The following is a 25,318-nucleotide window of genomic DNA, read 5'->3' as shown; positions in this document are numbered from 1 at the left end:
CCACGGTGGCCGAGTTGTTCTAGGCGCTTCAGTCTGGAACCACGCGGCTGCTACGGTCTCTGGTTCGAATCCTGCCAGGGGTTGGATGTGTGTGATGTCCTTTGGTTAGTTAGGTTTAAGTAGTTCTAAGTCTAGGGGACTGATGACCTCAGATGTTAAGTCCCATAGTGCTTAGAGCCATTTGAACCATTTTTTAGATGTAAATAAGCTGGAAAACACCAGGGCTAGACAAGTTTTCTTCCATATCTTCTCAAGGTGGCTTCTTAGATCCCAGGTTCCCTATCTCAGACTGTTCAGTGGAGCATTCTTTATGTCATTTTACATTTGTGCACGCTCTTAAGGAAACATCCTGTATGTACTTTTTTCTAAAATAATAATTTTCTTTGGGCTACCCGCCATATTGGCTCTATTTCAAGTAAAAATGAGCTGTGTGGAATTTGGGCTCAGTAGGATACCGAGAAAGGGCGCCCCTGGCCCTTCGAAATCTTAAGATCAGAAAAAAGTGAAACCATCGACTTTGCAAAATGTTACTTCTGCCTTATAAAGTCGTTTATACCTAATGTAATCCGTCCGTTTACATCTCTTTTAGTTGACTGAATACGTTCTCATTTCACATATCACACTGGTCGAGTAACATGAAGGGGTCAATGACCCCAGGACAGACAGAGAGAGGGCAGAGCCAGCTTAACTGTTCTTTTTTACGACCCAGTTCGGTCTACCTCAGTAACCTTCATTTTCGTCGAAATGTAACAATCACAGCAAGTACAACGTTTTCAGTTCTTTTACAGGAGGTAATAAATTTACTTAGGTATTACTCACATGAAATAACTGGAAGTAAACTACCATTTTTCGAACAAACGTTCACAATTTGCGGGAGGGTAAACTAACTGTGCATCAAAGTGCCACACGAGCTGTGTGAGAATTGATGATTTGTTGTGAAAAGCATGTATTGCGTGAGAGGCATTAAAAATTTAAATTCCTTGTATCAACAGTAGTAGTCACTTGAAAAGTACTCTGGATGATCGTTGGAGGCTTATATGTGAAAATAAACTCGAGATCATAGCACATACTAATACTTTCAAGATCTTATTATTGCAGAAGGTAGTCACAATTCTGTCATTCAACGGTTGAAATAGCGGTAAAGGTTATGCATGTAATCGACCTGAGCGAGCAGAAGCAGTTGTGAAGAGGCGAAAAATGAAGTGAATATGCAATTATACAGCATATATTTTCTTTGGCAACCCCTGATCCTATTTAGTATCCTAAACAAAAACAAAAAAGTGAAAACGATCAATGCACTGAAATATGAGAATTCAGGCAGGAACCGATCAAATCTCAAAAATTATCTGTAATGGGTTCAAAAATGGTTCAAATGGCTTTGAGCACTATGGGACTTAACATCTGTGGTCATCAGTGCCTTAGAACTTAGAAATATTTAAACCTAACTAACCTAAGGACATCACACACATCCATGCCCGAGACAGGATTCGAACCTACGACCGTAGCAGTCGCGCGATCCGGGTTGAGCGCCTAGAACCGCGAGACCACCGCGGCCGGCTATCTGTAATGGGACTAAATAATTTGTTTCTAATAAATCCAGAGTATTTTTACCAGATTTTTTTAGTTACAAGTTCCTTAAGATAGATATTTCGCAGTGGAATGAAAATTAGTTCGTTAACGGTAGTTATTGAACTAAGTGTTTTAAATGATCCAGCTGAGATAGGCCGTAGAGGTCAACAATAAATAACTCATCCAAAATCCGTAAACGAAAGCAGTCTGTGTTTCTGGTTAGGGATTAGAGGGACACCTTCCCCTTTTCCTATAGAGCCCAAAATACAAAAAACGCATTTTTTGCGTTATACACGAAATGCTACCACTTAATTTGTCTACCCGCAAGCAACCAAATGGTTCAAATGGCTCTGAGCACTATTGGATTTAACATCTGAGGTCATTAGTCCCCTAGAACTTAGAACTACTTAAACCTAACTAACTTAAGGACATCACATACATCCATGCCCGAGGCAGGATTCGAACCTGCGACCGTAGCAGTCTCGCGGTTCCGGACTGAGCGCCTAGAACCGCTAGACCACCGCGGCCGGCGCAAGCAACCGGTATAACGTCAATTACAAAAGGTCTGTATCACTGATCCATGTGAAATGACTGGAATTTTTTTTCATCAGTCGTTCGACTAGGTTGATGTGGTTTTTGTCTGCCGCAACTACTGCTCTTTCATGGATGCAGGATCAACTGTCTCAGTAACCTGTCACTTCTTCTGGTGAGGCTCATCATAGAGTCCTTCTCTCACCTGTTCTTTGTAGTATTTCATCATTTCGTACTTTACGACTCCACGTAATTTTCTACATTTTTAGATAGAATCATATTACCTGTTCCTCCGTCTCTAAGTTTCCAAAGTCCACATCTCATTTCTAAGAAACGCTCTGCTCCAGACATGAGCTTTCAGAGACTCCTTTCACAGTTGTACATCAATACCAGCTACCAGCAGAGCTCTTTTACTGAAGAAACCTTTCTTCGCAGGAGCCAATCTGCTTCTATTTTCCTTGCTCTAGCTGCCTTGCTTAATCTTGTTTTCTACACTCCTGGAAATTGAAATAAGAACACCGTGAATTCATTGTCCCAGGAAGGGGAAACTTTATTGACACATTCCTGGGGTCAGATACATCACATGATCACACTGACAGAACCACAGGCACATAGACACAGGCAACAAAGCATGCACAATGTCGGCACTAGTACAGTGTATATCCACCTTTCGCAGCAATTCAAGCTGCTATTCTCCCATGGAGACGATCGTAGAAATGCTGGATGTAGTCCTGTGGAACGGCTTGCCATGCCATTTCCACCTGGCGCCTCAGTTGGACCAGCGTTCGTGCTGGACGTGCAGACCGCGTGAGACGACGCTTCATCCAGTCCCAAACATGCTCAATGGGGGACAGATCCGGAGATCTTGCTGGCCAGGGTAGTTGACTTACACCTTCTAGAGCACGTTGGGTGGCACGGGATACATGCGGACGTGCATTGTCCTGTTGGAACAGCAAGTTCCCTTGCCGGTCTAGAAATGGTAAAACGATGGGTTCGATGACGGTTTGGATGTACCGTGCACTATTCAGTGTCCCCTCGACGATCACCAGAGGTGTACGGCCAGTGTAGGAGATCGCTCCCCACACCATGATGCCGGGTGTTGGCCCTGTGTGCCTCGGTCGTATGCAGTCCTGATTGTGGCGCTCACCTGCACGGCGCCAAACACGCATACGACCATCATTGGCACCAAGGCAGAAGCGACTCTCATCGCTGATGACGACACGTCTCCATTCGTCCCTCCATTCACGCCTGTCGCGACACCACTGGAGGCGGGCTGCACGATGTTGGGGCGTGAGCGGAAGACGGCCTAACGGTGTGCGGGACCGTAGCCCAGCTTCATGGAGACGGTTGCGAATGGTCCTCGCCGATACCCCAGGAGCAACAGTGTCCCTAATTTGATGGGAAGTGGCGGTGCGGTCCCCTACGGCACTGCGTAGGATCCTACGGTCTTGGCGTGCATCCGTGCGTCGCTGCGGTCCGGTCCCAGGTCGACGGGCACGTGCACCTTCCGCCGACCACTGGCGACAACATTGATGTACTGTGGAGACCTCACGCCCCACGTGTTGAGCAATTCGGCGGTACGTCCACCCGGCCTCCCGCATGCCCACTATACGGCCTCGCTCAAAGTCCGTCAACTGCACATACGGTTCACGTCCACGCTGTCGCGGCATGCTACCAGTGTTAAAGACTGCGATGGAGCTCCGTATGCCACGGCAAACTGGCTGACACTGACGGCGGCGGTGCACAAATGCTGCGCAGCTAGCGCCATTCGACGGCCAACACCGCGGTTCCTGGTGTGTCCGCTGTGCCGTGCGTGTGATCCTTGCTTGTACAGCCCTCTCGCAGTGTCCGGAGCAAGTATGGTGAGTCTGACACACCGGTGTCAATGTGTTCTTTTTTCCATTTCCAGGAGTGTAGATAGAATAATTCTTTCGTTCTTCCACTACTATGTCGTTTCCAGTTTTGACGCTAAACGATTTATTATTCTCATATGCACCAGTCTTCAACATCTATGGCGGTTAAATGGCGCTAAACGCAATTGGACTTGCCACGCTAAAATTCAAATTAACACTTACAAATTAAGCATACAATCATTTGCTGACCGGAGTGGCCGAGCGGGTCTAGGCGCTACAGTCTGGAACCGCGCGACCACTACGGTGGCAGGTTCGAATCCTGCCTCGGGCATAGATGTGTGTACTGTCCTTAGGTTAGTTAGGTTTAAGTAGTTCTAAGTTCTAGCGGACTGATGGCCTCCGAAGTTAAGTCCCATAGTGCTCAGAGCCATTTGAGCTATTTTTTTTTGCAATCATTTCATAAAGATAATGAATCGGTATTGTCACACTAAAATCCAAATTAACGCTTATAAACTAAGTATTACGTAATTTCATTTCTATAAAAGTAATAAAATGGACAATTTTGTTGATGAAACCGTTTAACGAGGAGCTTTAAAATTATACAAGGCAGAGATTAACGTGATCTTACCCATACTGCAAAGTGTGTAAAGCTGTATTGCGAACTCTTTTCTTTTGTAAAATGAGGACATAAAACATAAGGACTTTATTATTAAAATACATAGCTGTAGACTTTGGCATAGTAGCCAACTTGGGGCTGTTGTAAACACGACATAAAATATTTGTTTCCCATTCCTGCTGATGCAGTCTCTCTTCTACACTGTCAGACAACTATTGTAGTGGTCATGTCGTCGAATGAAATTCCACCTACTTACTGAAGCCATGCACCAACAGACAGTTTACTGCCACTCAAATTATCTCTAGTTTACTATTCCATTAAAATCAACAAAAAAGCAAACTGTTGGTTGTAGACGGCGTGGAAATCTCCCTGGATTGCCCTGTTAAAAAAGAATGGTTCAAATGGCTCTAAACACTATGGGACTTAACATCTGACGTCATCAGTCCTCTGGACATAGAACTACTTAAACCTAACTAACCTAAGGACATCACACACATCTATGCCCAAGGCAGGATTCAAACTTGCGACCGTTGCAGCAGCGCGGTTCCGAACTGAAGCGCCTAGAGCCGCTCGGCCACAGCGGCCGGCGCCTTGTTTTACTCTGGCAGAGAAGACTCCTCGTGGCAACGTCTGCTACTGTTTTCTTTAGTGCATGTTACCCCCACTCCTCAATAGCTGGATGACCGCAGCCGGCATTTTGCCCTGGATTGTGGCTCATGAGCTTGCGACCTGGCACTCAAAGGGTTCCTTGTCTGTCTACATGACTAGTAAACAGTACAGTCACTATGGGCAGGCCCTCATTCTAAAGACAAACACTGCCCCCCCCCCCCCCTGTGTAAATACATGCAGCCCGCAAAGAGCACGGCGAAACGAGTACCGAGTACGGGGGTAATGCGCGCATTTCTGCTGTCAACAGTGAGTGAATGGAATATGTTTGTTTCCAGATAAGACGCACAGCGCTTACCGCCGGTATCTGTACTGTTGTGCAGATATTTTCAGTGCAGCACAGTCAGGATTGGTGATAAAGTGGGAGCTTGGAGACCCTTAGATCGCGGGGTGGAATTCTGGTCAGCCTTCACCTTTCAATAATGTAAAGATATAGAAGCGGATTCCGCGTTAAACTCTAGGTCCCTTTCCACAGGTAGGTTTACCGGGGCACGTTAAGGACGCGCAAATCACGAGAAATGCGTCCAATTGAGGAAACTTGCAAACTGACTGTGACTGAACATTGAGGCGTTCTTCTATCCTAGAGGCTTTTATGTTCTTCGGTTGCAGGTGTTCGTTCGACCGACTGTCCTGAGGAAACCTGAGTGCTTGGAAATATAGTCGTTGACCCAGGAAGAAGCCACACAAAACGAGGCTTTAATACAAATCTCCGTAATTAATACGATTCTACTTATCGTTAATAGGCCCTGATTTGTAGCACTGAACTATGACTAATCAGAACAAGTCTCGAGGAAAAATTCGAAACTTTGACAATATGTGCGAAAAATTAATCAGAGTCAAAGAATAATCTCTCTGTGAACGTGTAAATAAACTGTTAGTCTATTAGCGTAAACTGCTTATTTCAAGAGTGTTTCAAGTTAAGCCGAAGTCCAAATCACCACAGTATAATTCGTAATCATTCTTCAGCACTTCATGTTCACTCTGCTAAACACTTCCACCAAAATTCAAACTCTGCATCGCTATATTTCATAGCAAAGACTACACTAATGGACCACTTCAAATCCCTAAGTAGTTCTCAGTTCAGTAAATGTTCCAGAGTAATTGTGTATGGATTAGAACATGACTAAGTCCGGATTAAATTTATTTATTTGGCCTCCGGCAGCTAACGGCCATTCACCAGCTAAAAGTTAGGTAACGGACATGCAGTACAAGCCATAAACTGATGACACAGTGGTGATACAAGTATAACAAAGGACATTGGAACCTATTATCGATTGACATGCATGTAGTTTTTTTAAATAAGTTTTGGAAAACATGAAAAATAGTTGTGACAGCATTGACGATTAACATTGTTGTAGGAGCGTAAATATAAAGGCAAATACACGTATAAATTTAACAAACGTGTCGAACGCGCTGTGTAATAATTTTACACGGTAGTAAGAGAGTTAATTGTTCTGGCACCACAAGTTAATAGATAAAACTAAACAGTAGGGACATCAGAAATACAAATGTTCAGGACCTAAACTGAAATAACTGTTACGTATAAAATACACATATTATTTTAGATTTTGTTGTTGTTGTTGTGATCTTCAGTCCTGAGACTGGTTTGATGCAGCTCTTCATGCTAATCTATCCTGTGCAAGCTTCTTCATCTCCCAGAACCCACTGCAACCCACATCCTTCTGAATCTGCTTAGTGTAGTCATTTCTTGGTCTCCCTCTACGCTGCCTTCCAATACTAAATTGGTGATCCCTTGATGCCTCAGAACATGTCCTACCAACCGATCCCTTCTTCTGGTGAAGTTGTGCCACAAACTTCTCTTCTCCCCAATCGTATTCAATACTTCCTCATTAGTTATGTGATCTACCCATTTAATCTTCAGCATTCTTCTGTAGCTCCACATTTCGAAAGCTTCTATTCTCTTCTTGTCCAAACTATTTATCGTCCATGTTTCACTTCAATACATGGCTACATTCCATACAAATACTCTCAGAAACGACTTCCTGACACTTAAATCTATACTCGATGTCAACAAATTCCTCTTCTTCAGAAACGCTTTCCTTGCCATTGCCAGTCTACATTTTATATCCTCTCTACTTCGACCATCATCAGTTATTTTGCTCCTCAAATAGCAAAACTCCTTTACTACTTTAAGTGTCTCATTTCCTAATCTAATTCCCTCAGCATCTCACGACTTAATTCGACTACATTCCATTATCCTTGTTTTGCTTTTGTTGATGTTCAACTTATATCCTCCTTTCAAGACACTGTCCATTCCATTCAACTGCTCTTCCAAGTCCTTTGCTGTCTCTGACAGAATTACAATGTCATCGGCGAACCTCAAAGTTTTAATTTCTTCTCCCTGGATTTTAATACCTACTCCGAACTTTTCTTTTGTTTCTTTTACTGCTTGCTCAATATACAGACAGCATAACATCGGGGAGAGGCTACCACCCTGTCTCACTCCCTTCCCAACCACTGCTTCTCTTTCATGTCCCTCGACTCTTATAACTGCCATCTGGTTTCTGTACAAATTGTAAATAGCCTTTCGCTCCCTATATTTTACCCCTGCTACCTTCAGAATTTGAAAGAGAGTATTCCAGTCAACATTGTCAAAAGCTTTCTCTAAGTCTACAAATGCTAGAAACGTAGGTTTGCCCTTCCTTAATCTAGCTTCTAAGATGAGTCGTAGGGTCAGTATTGCCTCACGTGTTCCAACATTTCTACGGAATCAAAACTGATCTTCCCCGAGGTCGGCTTCTACTAGTTTTTCCATTCGTCTGTAAAGAATTCGTGTTAGTATTTTGCAGCTGTGACTTATTAAACTGATAGTTTGGTAATTTTCACATCTGTCAACACCTGCTTTCTTTGGGATTGGAATTATTACATTCTTCTTGAAGTCTGAGGGTATTTCGCCTGTCTCATACATCTTGCTCGCCAGATGGTAGAGTTTTGTCAGGAGTGGCTCTCCCAAGGCCGTCAGTAGTTACAATGGAATGTTGTCTACTGCCGGGGCCTTGTTTCGACTTAGGTCTTTCAGTGCTCTGTCAAACTCTTCACGCAGTATCGTATCTCCCATTTCGTCTTCATCTACATCCTCTTCCATTTCCATAATATTGTCCTGAAGTACATCGCCCTTGTATAGACCGTCTATATACTCCTTCCACCTTTCTGCTTTCCCTTCTTTGCTTAGAACTGGGTTTCCATCTGAGGTCTGGATGTTCATACAAGTGGTTCGCTTATCTCCAAAGGTCTCTTTAATTTTCCTGTAGGCAGTATCTATCTTACCCCTAGTGAGATAAGCCTCTACATCCTTACATTTGTCCTCTAGCCATCCCTGCTTAGCCATTTTGCACTTCCTGTCGATCTCATTTTTGAGACGTCTGTATTCCTTTTTGCCTGCTTCATTTACTGCATTTTTATATTTTCTCCTTTCATCAATTAAATTCAATATTTCTTGTTACCCTAGGATTTCTACCAGCCCTCATCTTTTTACCTACTTGATCCTCTGCTGCCTTCGCTACTTCATCCCTAAAAGCTATCCATTCTTCTTCTATTGTATTTCTTTCCCCCATGTTTTTATGTAAATACGTTGTTAGTAAATTCCACACGCATTGCGTTGTGACTCCTGTTGACTTTATTTTTTGTTGGTACTGGAATATCTTCGCAGACAGATTTTCATCCCAAAGTTATATGCGGTGCTCTGTATGCATTTTAAAAAGTTTTGATTAAGCTTATTACTGCTGGTACGTTTAACGAATACCACCTGTGACGATTCCTAAGAATCTCCGCACTTTCACCACTATCTGGATTGATGAGGATATCTGTACAGCCAATAGCACCTGAAATATCAAGAAACTGTTCGATAAACATCGTGACCGATTTTCCTCGGGTCACTTTCTTCCGCATGATTTTTGATGAATTCTTTTTTCAACGAGTCAATGTAGGCTGATACCTTATGGACAAGTCTGCAAGATGTAGTTACATCTGTTTTAAACAAGTAGCTAACTATCATCTGAAAGCTTTCTGTAGCATAAAATATTAATGTTAAGAATAGCATGCACATTAGACTCAGTGGCTGGTTTCTTTTACTTGATTTCAGCACATACTCTCTCTAGTTCTAGCTGCTGCGCAGTATGTTTGCACAAGCGAAAATGATTTATCACTGATAAATTATTTATCACTTAATTCCGAGAATGAGTTCGCTTTCTGTCATTCTCAGTAGACACGTCGGAACGCTCATACATCTGTGCAGTAAACGAAAGGAAATAGTATAATTCACATCGCGTAAAGTTCTTGCACACAGGACACTGCACACCACAGTAGTCAGGATACCTTGGAAAACGAAAAATATGGTATGGATTAAAAGGTAGTGTTGTAATAGTTATCAATATGCCAATACAGCAGACATAGAAGTATCAAATGGAAAGAAAAGTTCCGAAGACCGACCTCTGTTCGAACCTGAGATTCTCTGGTCTATGAGGAAGGATGAAACCTCTTAGCTACCGACACAATCGTATCAAAACTGCCTACTAAATATCACGTTGTTAATAGACTCAGCGGGACTTGAGCTTTCTTATGTTTTATTCATCAAAGCACGAGCAGCTGTTATAGTAGTTCATGCTCGCAAGGGCGCTTGTAGAGGGGAGGGTGTGGGGAAGGAAGTTAGACATGGGGTAATGGAGTATTTTTAGTATTTTGGAAGACGAACGGAGACTTGTAAGTATAAGTAGCCATAAACAAGTTCCAGTTTTGACCATGTTAAAAACCTGAGTAATACCGACTTTTTTTCATTTTCTTGAAAGAAAAACGTGTGACTATACTATACTTTTCCTTGCACTGTGAGGACATCACACACATCCATGCCCGGGACAGGATTCGAACCTGCGACCGTAGCGGTCGCGCGGTTCCGGACTGAAGCGCCTAGAACCGCTTGGCCACCACGGCCGTCATGGGTTATTTTGCTGTCTAGGTAGCAGAATTCCTTAACTACATCTACTTCGTGGTCTCCATTTCTGATGAGTTTCTCACTGTTCTCATTGCTCCTTCTTCTCATGACTTCCGTCTTTCTTCGATTTACTCTCAGTCCATATTCTGTACTCATTAGACTCCTCATTCCATTCAGCAGATCCTGCCACTCTTGTTCACTTTCACTGAGAATAGCAATGCCACCAGCAAATCTTATCATTGATATCCTTTCACCTTGAATTTTAATTCCACTATTTAACCTAAGTTTGATTTCCGTCATTGCTTATTCGATGTATAGATTGAACAGTATGGACGAAATATTACATCCCGTCTTACATCCTTTTATAATCGGAGCACTTCGTTCTTGGTCTTCCACTCTTACTGTACTCTCTCGGTTCTGTTACATATTAAATATTACCCGTCTTTCCCTATAGCTTACCTCGATTTTTCTTGGAATTTCCAACATCTTGCAGCGTTTTACATTGTCGAGCGCTTTCTTCAAGTCAACAACTCTTATGAATGTATCTTGATTTTTTCCTTGTCTTGCTTCCATCATCAGCCGCAACGTCATAATTGCTTCTCTGGCGCCGTTACCTTCCCTAAAGCCACCCACACATCCTCAAGTTTCTTTTCCATCCTTCTGTATATTATTCTTGTCAGCAACTTGGATGCATGAACTGTTAAGCTGATTGTGCTATAATTCTCGCACTTGTCGTCTCTTGCACTGTTCAGGACTGTGTGGATAATGTTTTTTCGTAAGTGATGAGTTATATCTCCCAACTCATACATTCTGCACATCAACATGAATAATCGTTTTGTTGCCACTTCCCCAGAGGCCTTCAGTGTTCTCTTTCCACCTGTCTGCGCTCTCCTATGCATTTACCAGAGGAATTTCGTTGCATTCTTAACGCTACCACCCTTGCTTTTAATTTCACTGAAGGTTGTTTTGACCTTCCTATATGTTGAGTTAGTCCTTCTGACAGTAATTTCCTTTTCGATTTCTTCACATTTTTGATGCACCCATTTCGCACTAGCTTCACTGAACTTCCTGTTTATTTAATTCCTAAGTGACTTCTATTTTTACATTCCGAATTTCTCTGAACATTTTTTACTTCCTTTTTTCATCGATCAACTAAAGTATTTCTTCTGTTACCCGTTTTTTCTTAGCATTTAGCTTCTTTGTACCTATGACTTTCTTTATAACTTCTCCCCTTTTCAGAGATATCCCTTCCTCTTCAACTGAACTGCTTGCTGAGCTATTCCTTATCGCAGTATCTATAGCCTCAGAGAACTTCAAGAGTATCTCTTCATTCCTCAGTACTTCCGTGTTTCTCTTCTTTGCGCATTGATTCCTCCTGGCTCTTCTCTTAAACTGGAGCCTACTCTTCATTACTACTAAACTGTGATCTGAGTCCGTATCCGCTCCTGGACACGCCTTACAATCCAGTATCTGATTTCGGAATCTCTGGACAACCTTCAAGTAATGTAACTGAAATCTCATATTTCTCGGCCTTTTACGTCTTCCTCTTCTTGAACTAAGTATTTGCTATTACTAGCTGTAATTTATTTAAAAACTCAGTTAGTCTTTCTCCTCTGTCAGTGCTAGTACCAATTCCACAATTTCCCACAACACTTTCTTCTGCTCCTTTCCCTACAATCGCATTCCAAACCCAATGACTATTACATTTTCATATCCCTTTACATACTGGATTACCCTTTCAATATCCTCATACAGTTTCTCTGTCTCTCCATCTTCAGCTCGCGACGTCGGTATGTATACCTGAACTACCATTGTCGGTGTTGGTTTGCCGTCAGTTCTGATGAGAACAACCCTATCAGTGAACTGTTCACAATATTTCACTCTTTTTCCCTACCTTCCTATTCATGACGTATCCTACTCCCTACTGTTGCTGATATTACCCTATCGTCACTTGACCAGAAATCCTTGGCTTCTTTCCATTTTTCTTCACTGAAACCCGCTATATCTAGACCGAGCCTTAGCATTTCCCTTTACAGATTTTCTACCTTCCCTACCACGTTCAAAGTTCTGACATTCCACGCTCCAACTCGTAGAATGTTATCCTTTCGTTGGTTATTCAATATTTTTCTAATAGTCACTTCCCCCTTGCCAGTCCCCTCTGAATGGGGGACTAGTCCGGAATCTTTTGCCAATGGAGAGATCATTACGATATTTTTCAAACAAAGGCTACATGTCCTGTGGATGCAGTGGTTTCCATTGCCTTCTGCATCCTCATGCCGTTGATTATTGCTCATTCTACCGCATTCAGGGGCAGTTTCCCAACCCCAGGGCAAGATAGTGCCCTGAACTTCTGTCCGTTCCACCTCCATCTTTGACAAGGCCATTGATAGAATGAGGGTGCCTTCTTATGCCGGAAGTCTTCGGCCGCCGTTGCTTATTCCAAATTTAAGCGGTGACGGGTCCGAAACCGGGACCGAGGACGTTTTAATTACTAATCAAAGAAGCTACCCGTAGACCACGGCTGCAGCTGCTATCCCGGAAACTTGCAACGTCACCTGATTTTACTGCTGATACCGTTGACGCTGTTGCTCGAGCGGGGTACAGACTAAGAACGCTAATGCCCCTCTCAGGACGCTGGGGCACTAAGGAGCGGTTGACGGTGGTGGCTGGACAGATAGGGGCATGCAGCACCAGTGGGGTAGGAGAGATGCTATTTTTGTGTGTTAAATTACCATCTTCATGATGATAGTTATCGGACAGCTGAGTAAACATGGAATCGAGTGCTCTACTCGGCTAGCATCTGGCTATCAATTATGATAATTATGATGACAGTTATAGACCATAAACTTTAATCATTGTGGCTATTATTGCCGATTAAATTAATACTAAATAAACAAAACAAGGACCTCAAGCGAGCAGTTTGTTTACATAGGACGCTAACGCAACTGGCCGGTTTGTTTACTAAAGCAGAATAATGGGGTCTTGGTCAGTGATCTGGTGTAGCCTTACTACTTACATTATCAGAATGGTTTTTGCAATTAGAGTATGGCCTCCTTTTTACGCTTAAGAAAATGCTGAATGCAGAAGTATAAGAACACATTTTACAGCACTGCGTACTATTTTCAGTAAGGGAAAAGTTCAGAGAATGAGAATAAAAGAACACAAATAATGAAACGAGGTTTAATTTTTTAAAGGTTTGGAGATACAGTTATCAGAAGGGCTTGCACATGTTTATTCTAATTTATACTATGGTACTGTATGAGTACATTGTTGTTACTTTGGACGTAACCACAGCTTTCACTGCTACTTAAATGACATGGTACAAGCTTAGATTGCCCTGATGGCTTTGTGTAAATTTTTGCTCCGTTCTCATGTGACTTCATTATCGTTACTTTGGATTTAACCACAGCTTACTCTGCTTCTTTAATGACATTGCAGACGACCAGATCGTAATTTGGGCATCTACTTTTTTAAAATTTGTAAAAAAAGTTTAAAATTTTTAAAATATTTGTGTTGTCCCCATCATTTCATCATCATCATCATCATTCGTGACAGTGGCTAGATTGGACTGTGTAAAAATTGGACTGTGTAGAGAATTGGGACTTTGTATGGGCGCTGATGACTGAGCAGTGGAGCGCCCCACAAAACAACCATCATCATCATCATCCACACAGAGTACTGACCTGAACCCGATATAACACCTTCGAGATAAGTTAGAACGTCTACTTCGCTTCAGACCTCTGTGCTCAACAATGCTCTTGAGACGAATTACGCCTCTTTTGCACGCTATCGATACAAATGAGAAATCCATATTGTGTCACAGCCATTTGACTGAGAGACGTGGATAGAATACACTTCGCAATCTGCCCACCTACAAGGGGAGGTTTAGGTCAACCTCAAACATAGATCTCACTCTAAGAAATATGTCACGTGAAAACCTGGAACATTGAGAGTGCAATGACATCGAGTGCGCACACCATAATACATCATACCATCACTGGAAGGGAAATCCAAGTCACCGCTGAAAACTTGTGCATAAGGCCAAAACACAGCATCAAGGAGGCTGACTGAGAAGAAATGAGAAGGATGTTTCAATGTCTGAAGTCCATGACTGGGTGATGATGCAGATGCTAAATTGCTTGAACTAACAGTGACTGTAACAGAACAACAGAGGCCTTGAAACCTGTCAGGAGAGGTCCTTCTAGAGGAGTACCTGACATCTCAACTGAAGCGCTGCAGACATTAACACGTGAGACAAGAAAAGAGAGGAATCTGTGATAGGCGCACCATGACCCATGAAGAAAGAATCCAAAAACTGCGTAGGTACAGGTGTTAAACCATGTTTAAATAAGAGTTATGGAAAATAATAATGGAACAATAGAAACAATTCGTGGAGACTAACTTAGAAACCGATCCCTGAGGAACAGCGTAAAAAACAGCCTGCGAGGAAATACGGTCACCAACAGTCTCGTCCTCACTCAGAAGCAATGACGGGACTGTAATAGAAAGTTGGCAACAGTTAGATGACCTGATAATGTAAACACAGCTTCCTGACGATGAAGAAGAAGAGAGAGAAGATCAGCATAGGTTTCGAAAAATGTTATGGGAAGACTATAGAAACAATAAAACTTTGTATCCCTTTGCTCAATAAGAAGTCACAAATAAATTTAAGACTGGAAAAGAAAAAAATCTCTAGGACCAGATGGGATTCCTGCCGTACTAATATAATCCTTATGTTATCAAATAGCTGTCTACTTACATGAACTGTATAACGAATGTCTCTTGCAAGGAATGGTCCCGGCACCTAGTTGTTGATTATCAGTGAAGGGCAAGGTAAACCCTGCAGACCAATTTATCTTCTGAACATTCTCTGCAAGATATCTGAAAAACTGTTATGCAAGAAATTACAAGGTGATAGACTGCTATGCATAATGAGCCCTCTCCAGTACGGGTTTACAAGAAGCAAGGAAACCGACGAGGCAATAATAAGGCGATCAGATACTCATTCCACGTATGCTGCAGCAAAGATGATCGATATTATGGGCACTTTCGACAACCTATGGTGACCGCCTTCTTCAGTCGCCTTAGGGAGTTGGAGTGTCCAGAGGCTCTGTATAACTGCCTGAGAGACTACTGTCACGCAAGACATGCTACTTTAATACGCCCAGGAAAGGAAATAATGAAGGCAATAAAGTAAAGATATCCGCAGGAATCAGAGAGTGGTCCAGAGTTTTGGGATGTAACATTGATATGGCTCTGAGCACTTTGGGACTTAACTTTTGTGGTCATCAGTCCACTAGAACTTAGAACTACTTAAACCTAACTAACCTAAAGACATCACACACATCCATGCCCGAGGCAGGATTCGAACCTGCGATCGTAGCGGTCGTGCGGTTCCAGACTGTAGCGCTTAGAACCGCTCGGCGTAGCAGTGACATCTATATTACAGAAGTTACATGACAGTGGTAACGTGAGCAGACTGGTAGCATTTGCAGATGATGTGTTGTTCACAGTAAGCGGTGACTCCTGAAGAACTAAGGAAGACAAATGTAATGTTCCATGGGCTCCATGGTCTTGGACGATGGTGTCGAAGTGTCAAATTGTCACTAGCATCTTACAAAGCAGTTTAACGACTGCTGAAATGGAACCTAGGAAGAACCCGTGAGACAAAATTAAACGATGTAAATATTAGAAGAAGCACAGTGACGAGATATCTAGTGTGTTCCTAGACAAATGTAATTTTGCACATCATGTAGAGGAAGCATTTAAAATAGATAAGTATTGAGAGAAGGACGGTACCATTCCAAAGTACCGTTATCAAAGATCCCGGCGATGACATCATCCAAGATGGCGGCTGTGACGTGAATCAAGAACGCGGATTTTGGAGGGAAGTTTGAATTTTGACGGGAAAGTTCCAAGCCTTCTCCCTCCCCCAGAAAAATGGCGTGAAGTTCAAATTCCAGCTGGATAGTGCACCACTCCTCGGTTATCTCTACTAAGCAAAGAAAATGGCGGGAAAAAAGTACTTGTCTTTATTATTTAACCAATTTCAAGCAGGTGTGTTCTCCACTTGGTCTGGACTCCAACTGGCTTAGTTCATATCATCGACACCTGAGGAATCCACCGTGACATCAGGTGATGACGCAAGTAGCGTTATTCAGTATGGCTGTACCCAGTGTGTTCACTATGAGCTCCAGAGCGCAACTGGCTTAGTTCATATCGGTGCCACCAGAGGGCGCTCTCCTGACATCAGATCATGACGCAAGTACCGGTATTCAAGATGATGGCACACAGCGTGTTCACCGTGAGCTCCAGAGCCCAGCTGACTTAGTTGATATCGTAATCACCAGAGGGCGCTACCGTGAAGTCAGGTGATGACACAAGATCGTCTGCTCTCTCTCTCTCTCTCTCTCTCTCTCTCTCGTATGCTTTATAACCGGACACTCTCCATGTCAGCAGCCCAAGAGCGAGCGACAGCTTCCATCACAGCCTCAAGCCCGCACCTTTATACTTGCGGCGGACACAGTCTTCTGTAAATATGCTAACGAATTTAACTGAACACAAGTGACACAAACATCGCTCATCTATCAATTACCTAAGTTCTTAATTCCACTTCAATTTTAATCATATTCAATAAGTCAATTTACAATTTCAATATTCAATGATCAAATGAGAAGTTCCACATCTTCCCACTAGCAGCACGGTGTTCATTCATGATCTAGCAACCCCCACCTGTAGAATGCTGCACTCCCATTGGCTACGGTATTAGTCACGTGATTCGACTTCATAGAACCTAGGAATTGAAATCAATTTTCACCAATGCCACACCCACCTGGACTTGGAACCAAACAGTTAAAGTCTCCACCACGATCTTCAACCCAGCACCACGCACTCTTACTGACCCATGTCGGCAGGCTAACATGTACTAACGTGCACTAACATGCACTTACGTGTACTAACGTGCACAGTGCATGACGTCATCCAAGATGGTGGGGCGAAATGGCGGGAAAACAGATCTAAACACAAGTCTTTATTTTGCAGGCAGTGTCTCCTCCACGAGATTTACTGTCCAACTGACATAGTACACATTACTGCCATAAGATCGTACTGTCATCCCTCCTATGACCTAATCCCAGATGGTGGTCTGTAGGGACGAGAATTATGCTGAAATTACTCAGGCTGCCCCAGGCTGCTGGGGAGAGTAAGGAAGGAGTCCACTCTATTTACTTTCTAACATTTTATTTAGAGATCGAATATATTTATCACATTGAGGCAAAACACTCTCCATCTCATACTTGTGCTCACGATACATAGTCTACAGACACGCAAAAACAACTCCTAATTTACGCAAATAATTTAATGATAGACACTCAGACACCTCGTGAATAATTCAGCACATTTATGTCTAGACACGCTCAGTACTCGTAGACTGTCCAAATAACTCATAGCACAGCCTACACACCTGCTCTCAAAGTAATTAAATGAACGCCCGAAAGGAACCTCCGCCAACCCCAGTCCAGTAGATTGCGCGGGCAGCCCCAGCGATGTGGCGCGGCCGACACATGTCAAACTACGCACAGGCCCCCGCCCGGGTCCCGCAAGCGGCCGCAGCCCTTTCATACTTCATTTCTGAGAGATTGTTATCGCAATAGTGTTTACCTAGACGCCGATGGTGACGCAATCGGACGCGACCGAAGACATATTTACAGGGTGCAAACGCTAGAATCTCGTTCCCGCGCGAGTGCGGTCGACGCGGCCGTCAGTTGTCAAAAGCAAAGACGTCCGTTCAGGACCGCACTCCGTCACAGCCAAAAGCTGCGGCCGCAGAACGCAGGTGAAAGTTGCATGCCTCTATACAGTCACGGTTATACTGAGGTCATAGCATTCCAAGGCGTGCTCACGCCAGTCTCATATGCGAGACATCTCCAGGCCCCACTTGTCACTACCACTGAAGGCAGAATAGCACAGGGCGCGTTGACCACCGCGTTCAGCTGTATGTACCCGCCCCAATATGGCTCCCGCCGTGCCGTGTGGCGACTCAACATCTAAAATGTTCTCAATGTTATTCTTACGTCACATGGCTTTGTGAAAAAATAACAACCAAGTCAACCTCTCAGAATAATTAACACACGCTTTCTTGATGTCTTGTATGCACAAAAATTCTTACCCTAACAGAACCTGTTTACGAAAATAACATCGAATGCACTCATCCCAGCGCTCCTAGTCTTTCCCCTACAATTTTCAACATACACAAACGTTCCCTCAGCTATGTACAGACCCCTATATCCCAGCACAAACGATGGAGAATTCTCATTTGCTCTTATCGAATTTGCACGCCGAATTACTTATGCCACCAGTATCGAAGCACAAGCCACCTATTCTTTCTAGTGCTTTCAGCCGTTATATTGCACAGATCACTAAATTTCATTCACAGTTAAACCTGCAAAATTGTCTCCACATAATCAAATACATCCCAGACTCACAAGAATATTGCATGCCAGGAACATATTTACCCTGCAGCTACAATTAAATATTACTACTGCTGCTACAGTCTGACACCAATCAATGTACAGATAATCTCTCCTCTTGATGACTGTGCTTCAGTATTTATAGGGAATATAATTTTCCACTTAAGAATTCTCACTCATACCCTCCTCGTTATCAATCTGCTCAATCTATGCGTCCCTCACGATAGGACACACAGTCACCCTCTCTAGTCAGGCCACAACATAAACGGTACTTACTTTACAATGCAATATATACACATTTTAGACAAACAGTGCAGACATCTTTTATATCTCTACAGCACCTGAAAAAATTATCATATGCCTACACTCACTCCGGCTATACATTAGAATGCTCACCAGTCCTAGCAAAGCACCATCAGCCTTTTCTTTCTTTCTACAGACGCGACATTCAGCGGTAGTAAACTACTTTACAACGATCACCACTGACAACTAAACCTCGCAAAGTGCCACACATATCGTCAAATACGTAAACACACCTACTCATTTACACTATCCTCTCACTGTGGCCAAGAGCTTGAATATTAGTGAGTAAAACCGATCTCAAAAAAAAAAAAGGTTCAAATGGCTCTGAGCACTTTAGGACTTAACATCTGAGGTCATCAGTCCCCTAGAACTTAGAACTACTTAAACCTAACTAACCTAAGGACATCACACACATCTATGCCCGAGGCAGGATTCGAACCCGTGACTGTAGCGCCTAGAACCCCTCGGCCACACTGGCCGGCCAAACCGATCTCCACCTCAGAAATATATCAACGCGTACCGTATCGATCTAGTAAACACACAATTAATATTCTATGCCATTCAAAATCACCCATTTTACAACAGAAACTCCTCAGTGAATCGAAGTCACTCTCAGAACTGATGTACAAAGACACACTCGTCTCCCCATCGGTACAAACGCGATGCTCTTTCTTGTCTGGACCTGCCTACTTGCTTGCGTTTCTATAGGCATCTCCAGACTCTGCGATTACATGAACACACCTATTTTCACCATTATATTATATAATTTTCGCCGTACTTCTCGATATCAAGCACACAGCAGTAGCCTACCGAACGCTAGCGTAACATAATTCCGAAGATATGCACTGTAAATTATTTCTCTACAAACCTGAAACTTGATCTATGTGGAGAATGCTCTAGACCACTGAGTAACTAGAAACAAACACATTAAAAATCATATTTCCACCCGCGAATACCGATCTCGCTGATGTAACACATTCCAAATCATCCCTATAATTTACAAGCCAATTAAGGTCTTTCCCATGTCTAGAGAACAGGCAACCATATCTTCCACATGCCAGGTTCTCACACCACAACCGATCTTCTCTCAACTAAATAAAGGCGCCAAATGTGTAGAAGGAGTGAGCGAAACAATTTACATGGAAGCGAATAACGCTCCACCGCAAACCCACCATCTTCTCAAATTTCCACTTGATCACGAAAGCAGCCCAACACATACTAACTATTAGTTCGCTATTCAGTCATGTAGAGGACTGCAAAGTGAACGTTTATACATTACATGGGAGAGAATAACACTCCAACAGGCCGCTGCATTCGGAAGACTGCTGCCGTTAACGGCGAACGTCTATCAATACCAGCACAGACTTTGCATACAACGAAACATTCTAGAAATCCGGCCACATATATCTTGTATCATTATACTTACAATTAAATGTTACGATCGCGGTCTTAATTGAATAGCATTCAGCAATGAGCAAAGTATCGGAAATACACCCCACTTAGGACTGTTGCTCTGGAAATGGAAATATCTGTACCTTCCTTTCTTCTGGACATACTCTTCCCTTTGACTCCAAGTCAAATCAATACCCACCTTACGGTTGAACATAGTGATTTCCTTTACACAAAAACAGACTTTACAAACCTCATGCTCCAATGTGAACATATCAGGCACCTAACACTAACAATGTTTATAATACTTCGTCAATAACTGTTTGCCTACGATACGAAATAATACTGACCCAAAATCAACGATCCATATGCATTTCTCTTAAGTTCCTCCTGCGAGTCCTACCACCCTGTCATAGACGTAATCGAACAGACGATCCCAACAACTACTGCATGTTACTGTCACAAGCGGTCTTTGCTCTACACATGCGCACAAGTATCCACGTTAAATGCTATACCCCCTTTACAAGTCGAGGTACGACATTACGCCTGAATGAGGCGATGTTTTACTGACAAATACCATCATGGTGATCGTACTAATACGTATTATCAGCCAACGGTGCAACCGTGCCATAAAATCAATGAACTTTGAAAGTGATTCTGCTAAGGAACGTGATATGTAAGAGGTATTTGCGACTCCCTCACACCGCCCCAACTAGAAAATTCTTTTGTATTTGCAACGAATTCTGTCTCGAGACCATACCAGGTGTTCCGCAATATATCCGCCAAGTTATAGGCGATGACTGATTGAGAACGAGCACAAACAGTAGTAGTAGATGATGTGACGATTGACGTCCTAAGGAGAAAAAATGTACACTAGCGTCCCAGATCTCTAGAGTTACACAATATGTTAGAAATTATGTCCATCATTTGGAATCAGCCCGTTCCATTCAGGCACATACAAGCATAGGCTCACACCCACAAGTGAATCGTATTACTTTCACTCTCATATCTCTAAACGAGGCACCTTCATCGAACCCGTCTGCTACAGTAAAATTACAACCTGCTTTTTGTCACATCCTACACATCTTGCAGTTGCAGCCATTTCTACAGCTTTCCACCAGTGTTTGTACCAATTTAAGTCGGAACAGAGCAGAAGTCGGAGAAAGACATATCCACCACCTTCTACAATCCTTTTAGAAACACAACGACCTGAGTACTGCAACAGGACCGTGTTTTGAGTATTTGGTGGAAATGCGCGCAATGTGGTACGTCCCCAAAAGATCCCTGTCCATTCAAATCAATCAGAGCAACATGCTATCGTCGCTATTCTCTACCCTCTCGACATAGAAAAATTACGCACTGTAAAAGTTCATGCTATTTACAAGTCATCTAGGCGTCGATGCGGATACAGTGACCCATAACTGCGATGGACCTCCAGCGTGGAGAAACAGATTTCACAATACTTCCCCAGAATAGCGCAGAGTGCAGCCATCCAAGCATTCCTAACGGTGCTCCCAATCCCTCACCTCCAACTGCTACTGCTACTGCAGATGCCTATGTGGACACAATCCTATTAAATATATACAGGCAATGCAGAGGCCACTTTAAAGTCTGATCACCTATACTCTAGGGTCTAGGCGAATGATCGTATGAAACGCTCCCTCTTGTCCTGTTTAGTTGTTTCAAACAGTGTTTTCTATCACGCTTTTGTACAACGATAAACATCTCCTTTTTTCTGCCACGACTTGCAAGCCTGTGTCAGGTTCTAAACTGACATTGAGACGCTCTGATCCACGGCCTCTCACAGGAAACTAGACATCGCACGGTGTAAATCATATTCTTACGGAAGATAGAATAACACTGGATGATTTTAAATAAAAGACAGTTACAAGATAAGGAAACTAGAAGAGTTGGCTGCGCTGTGGATAGCTTCCAAACTACCGTCCAAAAGGGATTCACGTCCTCTACATTTAAACTTATATGTCACAGTGACGGAATAGATGAGGGCTCCGCATTCCATTTCGAGGGATTCCTCATTTTGTACTCATGTATGCGATCACTGTTTCACTGCTACCAACCCCCAGAAGTTGTCACCCATCCACAAAACGTTTTCCCCAACTCAAACAAGCGTTGTCAGTCAACCATTATGTGGTAACCAACAGCACACCAATGCACGGATGGGATGAAAAAGACACCACCGATGTACTGTAATATTAAGCAATACACTTGATAGCGCGAAGAATTTTACAGTAACTCCAACACCGGCCAATCATGTGACAGCATGTTTCCCCAATTTCGAACATGGATAGATGACTACTCAGTACGCCCATTCACGGTTAATTCTCGAACACATAAATCATCAAAGTACACCAGACAGTGCTCTATATATTTCTAAGACCTCGAGCATAGTACTAAATTTACGATCCACCTCTCTGCGTATGGGAGTCACAGAGCATTCTTGTCATCTTAGGGTAAAAGACCATCCTCACACAGTCATTGACCAACCCGCCCTGCAACACCGTTAGAGAATTAATCTCCAACAGATCAGAAGAAGACCGCTACACTCCACGTCGCGTGAATGAATAGAGCTTTCCGAGTCCTAGCCCGTCCAAGTGCACGAGATTTCTCGAGATGTGATCATCTCGAGGAGCTTAGCACTCCTTATCGATGTATAGTAACAGATTTCAAAGTGCCGTAATGTAATAGCATATAATTAAGAAGAACAAGAAAAGACTTGTTTTTATACTCGATGGAGTTCGAGACGACATGTGACAGCATGTTTCTCCAATTTTAGTATCATAGCTAAACCATCCCTTCTCTGCTTTGCGAGTATCATTGCGAACATGGATAGATGACTTCTCAGTACGCCCATGCACAGTTAATTGTCTAACACATTTTCACCTAAATCAACGAAGCTACCAACTCTAAATTATTGTTCTAGAGTCTAGGATCTGCACCTGGAAGGTATTGATAAGAGAGAGAACATAAACACACGCACTCCTAAGACTACAATGTTCTGCACTTAAAAACGGGCAATAATGTTAGATCGAATACATTTCCGGCCTATCAGACATACATCCTTCTTCACAGTTTCTCTATGCTGAACTCTCTTATCGAAACGTAAAACGAAAAAAAAACTACTTCCATAAAACATTTACTTTACATCATACGAGCACAATATAGCTTTGAGGAGACGTATAGTGTCCACTGTTCACATCTGATCACAGTTCAGAAATTATACGGAGCGTGCTTCAGGCCTATACAAAATGATAGTTAGTAGAGGGGATACATCCTACAAGGAGACAGATAAACGCATAGCAGCAGGCTCCGACATGAGAAAATTACAAGTCATTCCGGCACTAACTCTGTAAACACAACATCTGTTGGGCAGATGTGTACACGGTGATTGTAGCGCGTCACAAGCTCATACCGCAAACTTAGTTATGACGCTGAAGTCTCGATTTTACACACAAGACGCGACAGGACCGATCGCATAAATAAAAGCTCGTTTAGAGGAGTGTGTCAAGTTTCTTCACCCATGAGATGGAGGTCTTCTGATGACCGACAGGTTTACCGTTAACGATCGCAAGTAGACAGTGCTGATAGCAAAGAACTTCCTCAATTTCACCGCATTTGGGTCTATATTCACTTAATTTATACCTATTAGCTCTTCATTTTTCGCAGTTCAGTCGATTTTAGGTCAGATCTATCCATGCGATCATGACATAACATCTAGATCTGTGTTCTAAAATTGCTTGTAAATGTAGCACAGCTGCCAACATGTACCCCAAATGCACTGATCGGAGGATGTAATATAGCACTGTACTCGAATGTATCCAGTCACCTCCACATTCGGAGAGCGTTTGCTCTGTTTTTTGTATGTCTGTGTATATGCACTCATCACGGACGACTCTGCGGTGTCTGCGGATGTAATGTTGGCATTTGTGATCAGTTTAAACTTATTTGATCCAGGCTGTTGGTGTTGATAGTTTCTGTGAGTACATTAGTATTTTCTTTGTTAATCTGTTGTCATCCAGTCTCATGATATGTCCATAGAACTTCAATCGTCGTTTGCGGAAGTCTGTTTCAATGTTGGAGTTTTTTCTGTTGTCATGTTTGAATGTAGCCGATAACCTTCATCTGTGACCTTTTGACACAGGATTACGTGAATGATTTTTCTTTCAACTTTTTTTATGTTGTCGAGATCCCATTTGTAATTGAGGTTTAGGGTCTCGCTTGCATGCAGTGTTTCGGGTTTGATGACAGTCGCATAGTGTCGAATTTTTGTTTTGATATTCATGCACATTTTGTTGTAGATGTTTGCAATTTTCCCGTATGCTTTTCGCATTTTGACTTCACGTGCTTTTGGGGCTAATCTTTCAGTACCTGTGGGTTCAATGATTTCACCCAAGTATTTAAAGAGAAAGATATCTGTACATTTAATGGGTATATGGGGGGGGGGGGGGGGAGGGTAAAGTTTGGCCTAAATACAATTGTTGCGTAAACGGAATGCAGTAGGATGTGCCGTACATCAAAGCTGGGTGAAGCATGGAGTCGAATTTTAGCAGGGAGAAAGTACACAAAAATTCTGGCAACATTTATTAGATCGCTAAATTTAAGTACACACATGAACGTGTATAGTGAGTAATATGATCGTTGCTGTTGCCTGCAATCTATTTCGTCGCATGTTAATCAACTCTGGAACTTTACTTCGGAGTCCCCTGCAAGGTCTACGATCTATGGAAGAGGAATGATCAAAGGATGGCTTAATCACGAACACTTACATTCACACACACTTGAGAGACTAACAGGAATGAAAAGAACTAAAAACCTTCAGCACAGCACAAGTGGGTAGCAAGAGGGGCTGTTCCCTTGATTTTAAAGTGCGTTATACGAATAAAATTTCTATTTGAAGTGAATTGCTATAAAAATGAAGCATAATTAAGAATCATAGTTAATTCAGATATTCTACAGC

At 42.7% G+C, this 25,318-nt stretch overlaps 1 protein-coding gene across 1 annotated transcript in view; it reads right to left on the bottom strand.

Annotated features, from left to right (window-relative positions):
- LOC126335963 (germ cell nuclear acidic protein-like) overlaps window positions 1–17,089 on the bottom strand; it is a 141,912-nt gene extending 124,823 nt beyond the window's left edge. Inside the window, exons 1-2 of the mRNA XM_049999439.1 lie at window positions 17,086–17,089; window positions 14,176–14,337 (exon numbers count right to left, since the gene is read on the bottom strand). Coding sequence (XP_049855396.1) covers window positions 14,176–14,337; window positions 17,086–17,089 — 166 coding nt within the window. The remainder of the gene's footprint in view (window positions 1–14,175; window positions 14,338–17,085) is intronic.
- Between the last annotated feature and the right edge of the window lie 8,229 nt (window positions 17,090–25,318).

Source organism: Schistocerca gregaria, chromosome 2 (genome assembly GCF_023897955.1).
Source record: "Schistocerca gregaria isolate iqSchGreg1 chromosome 2, iqSchGreg1.2, whole genome shotgun sequence".
In the NCBI taxonomy this organism is placed as follows: Eukaryota; Metazoa; Arthropoda; class Insecta; order Orthoptera; family Acrididae; genus Schistocerca; species Schistocerca gregaria.
Note: the sequence above shows the minus strand (reverse complement) of the source record. Positions and strands in the feature narration are given on the sequence as shown.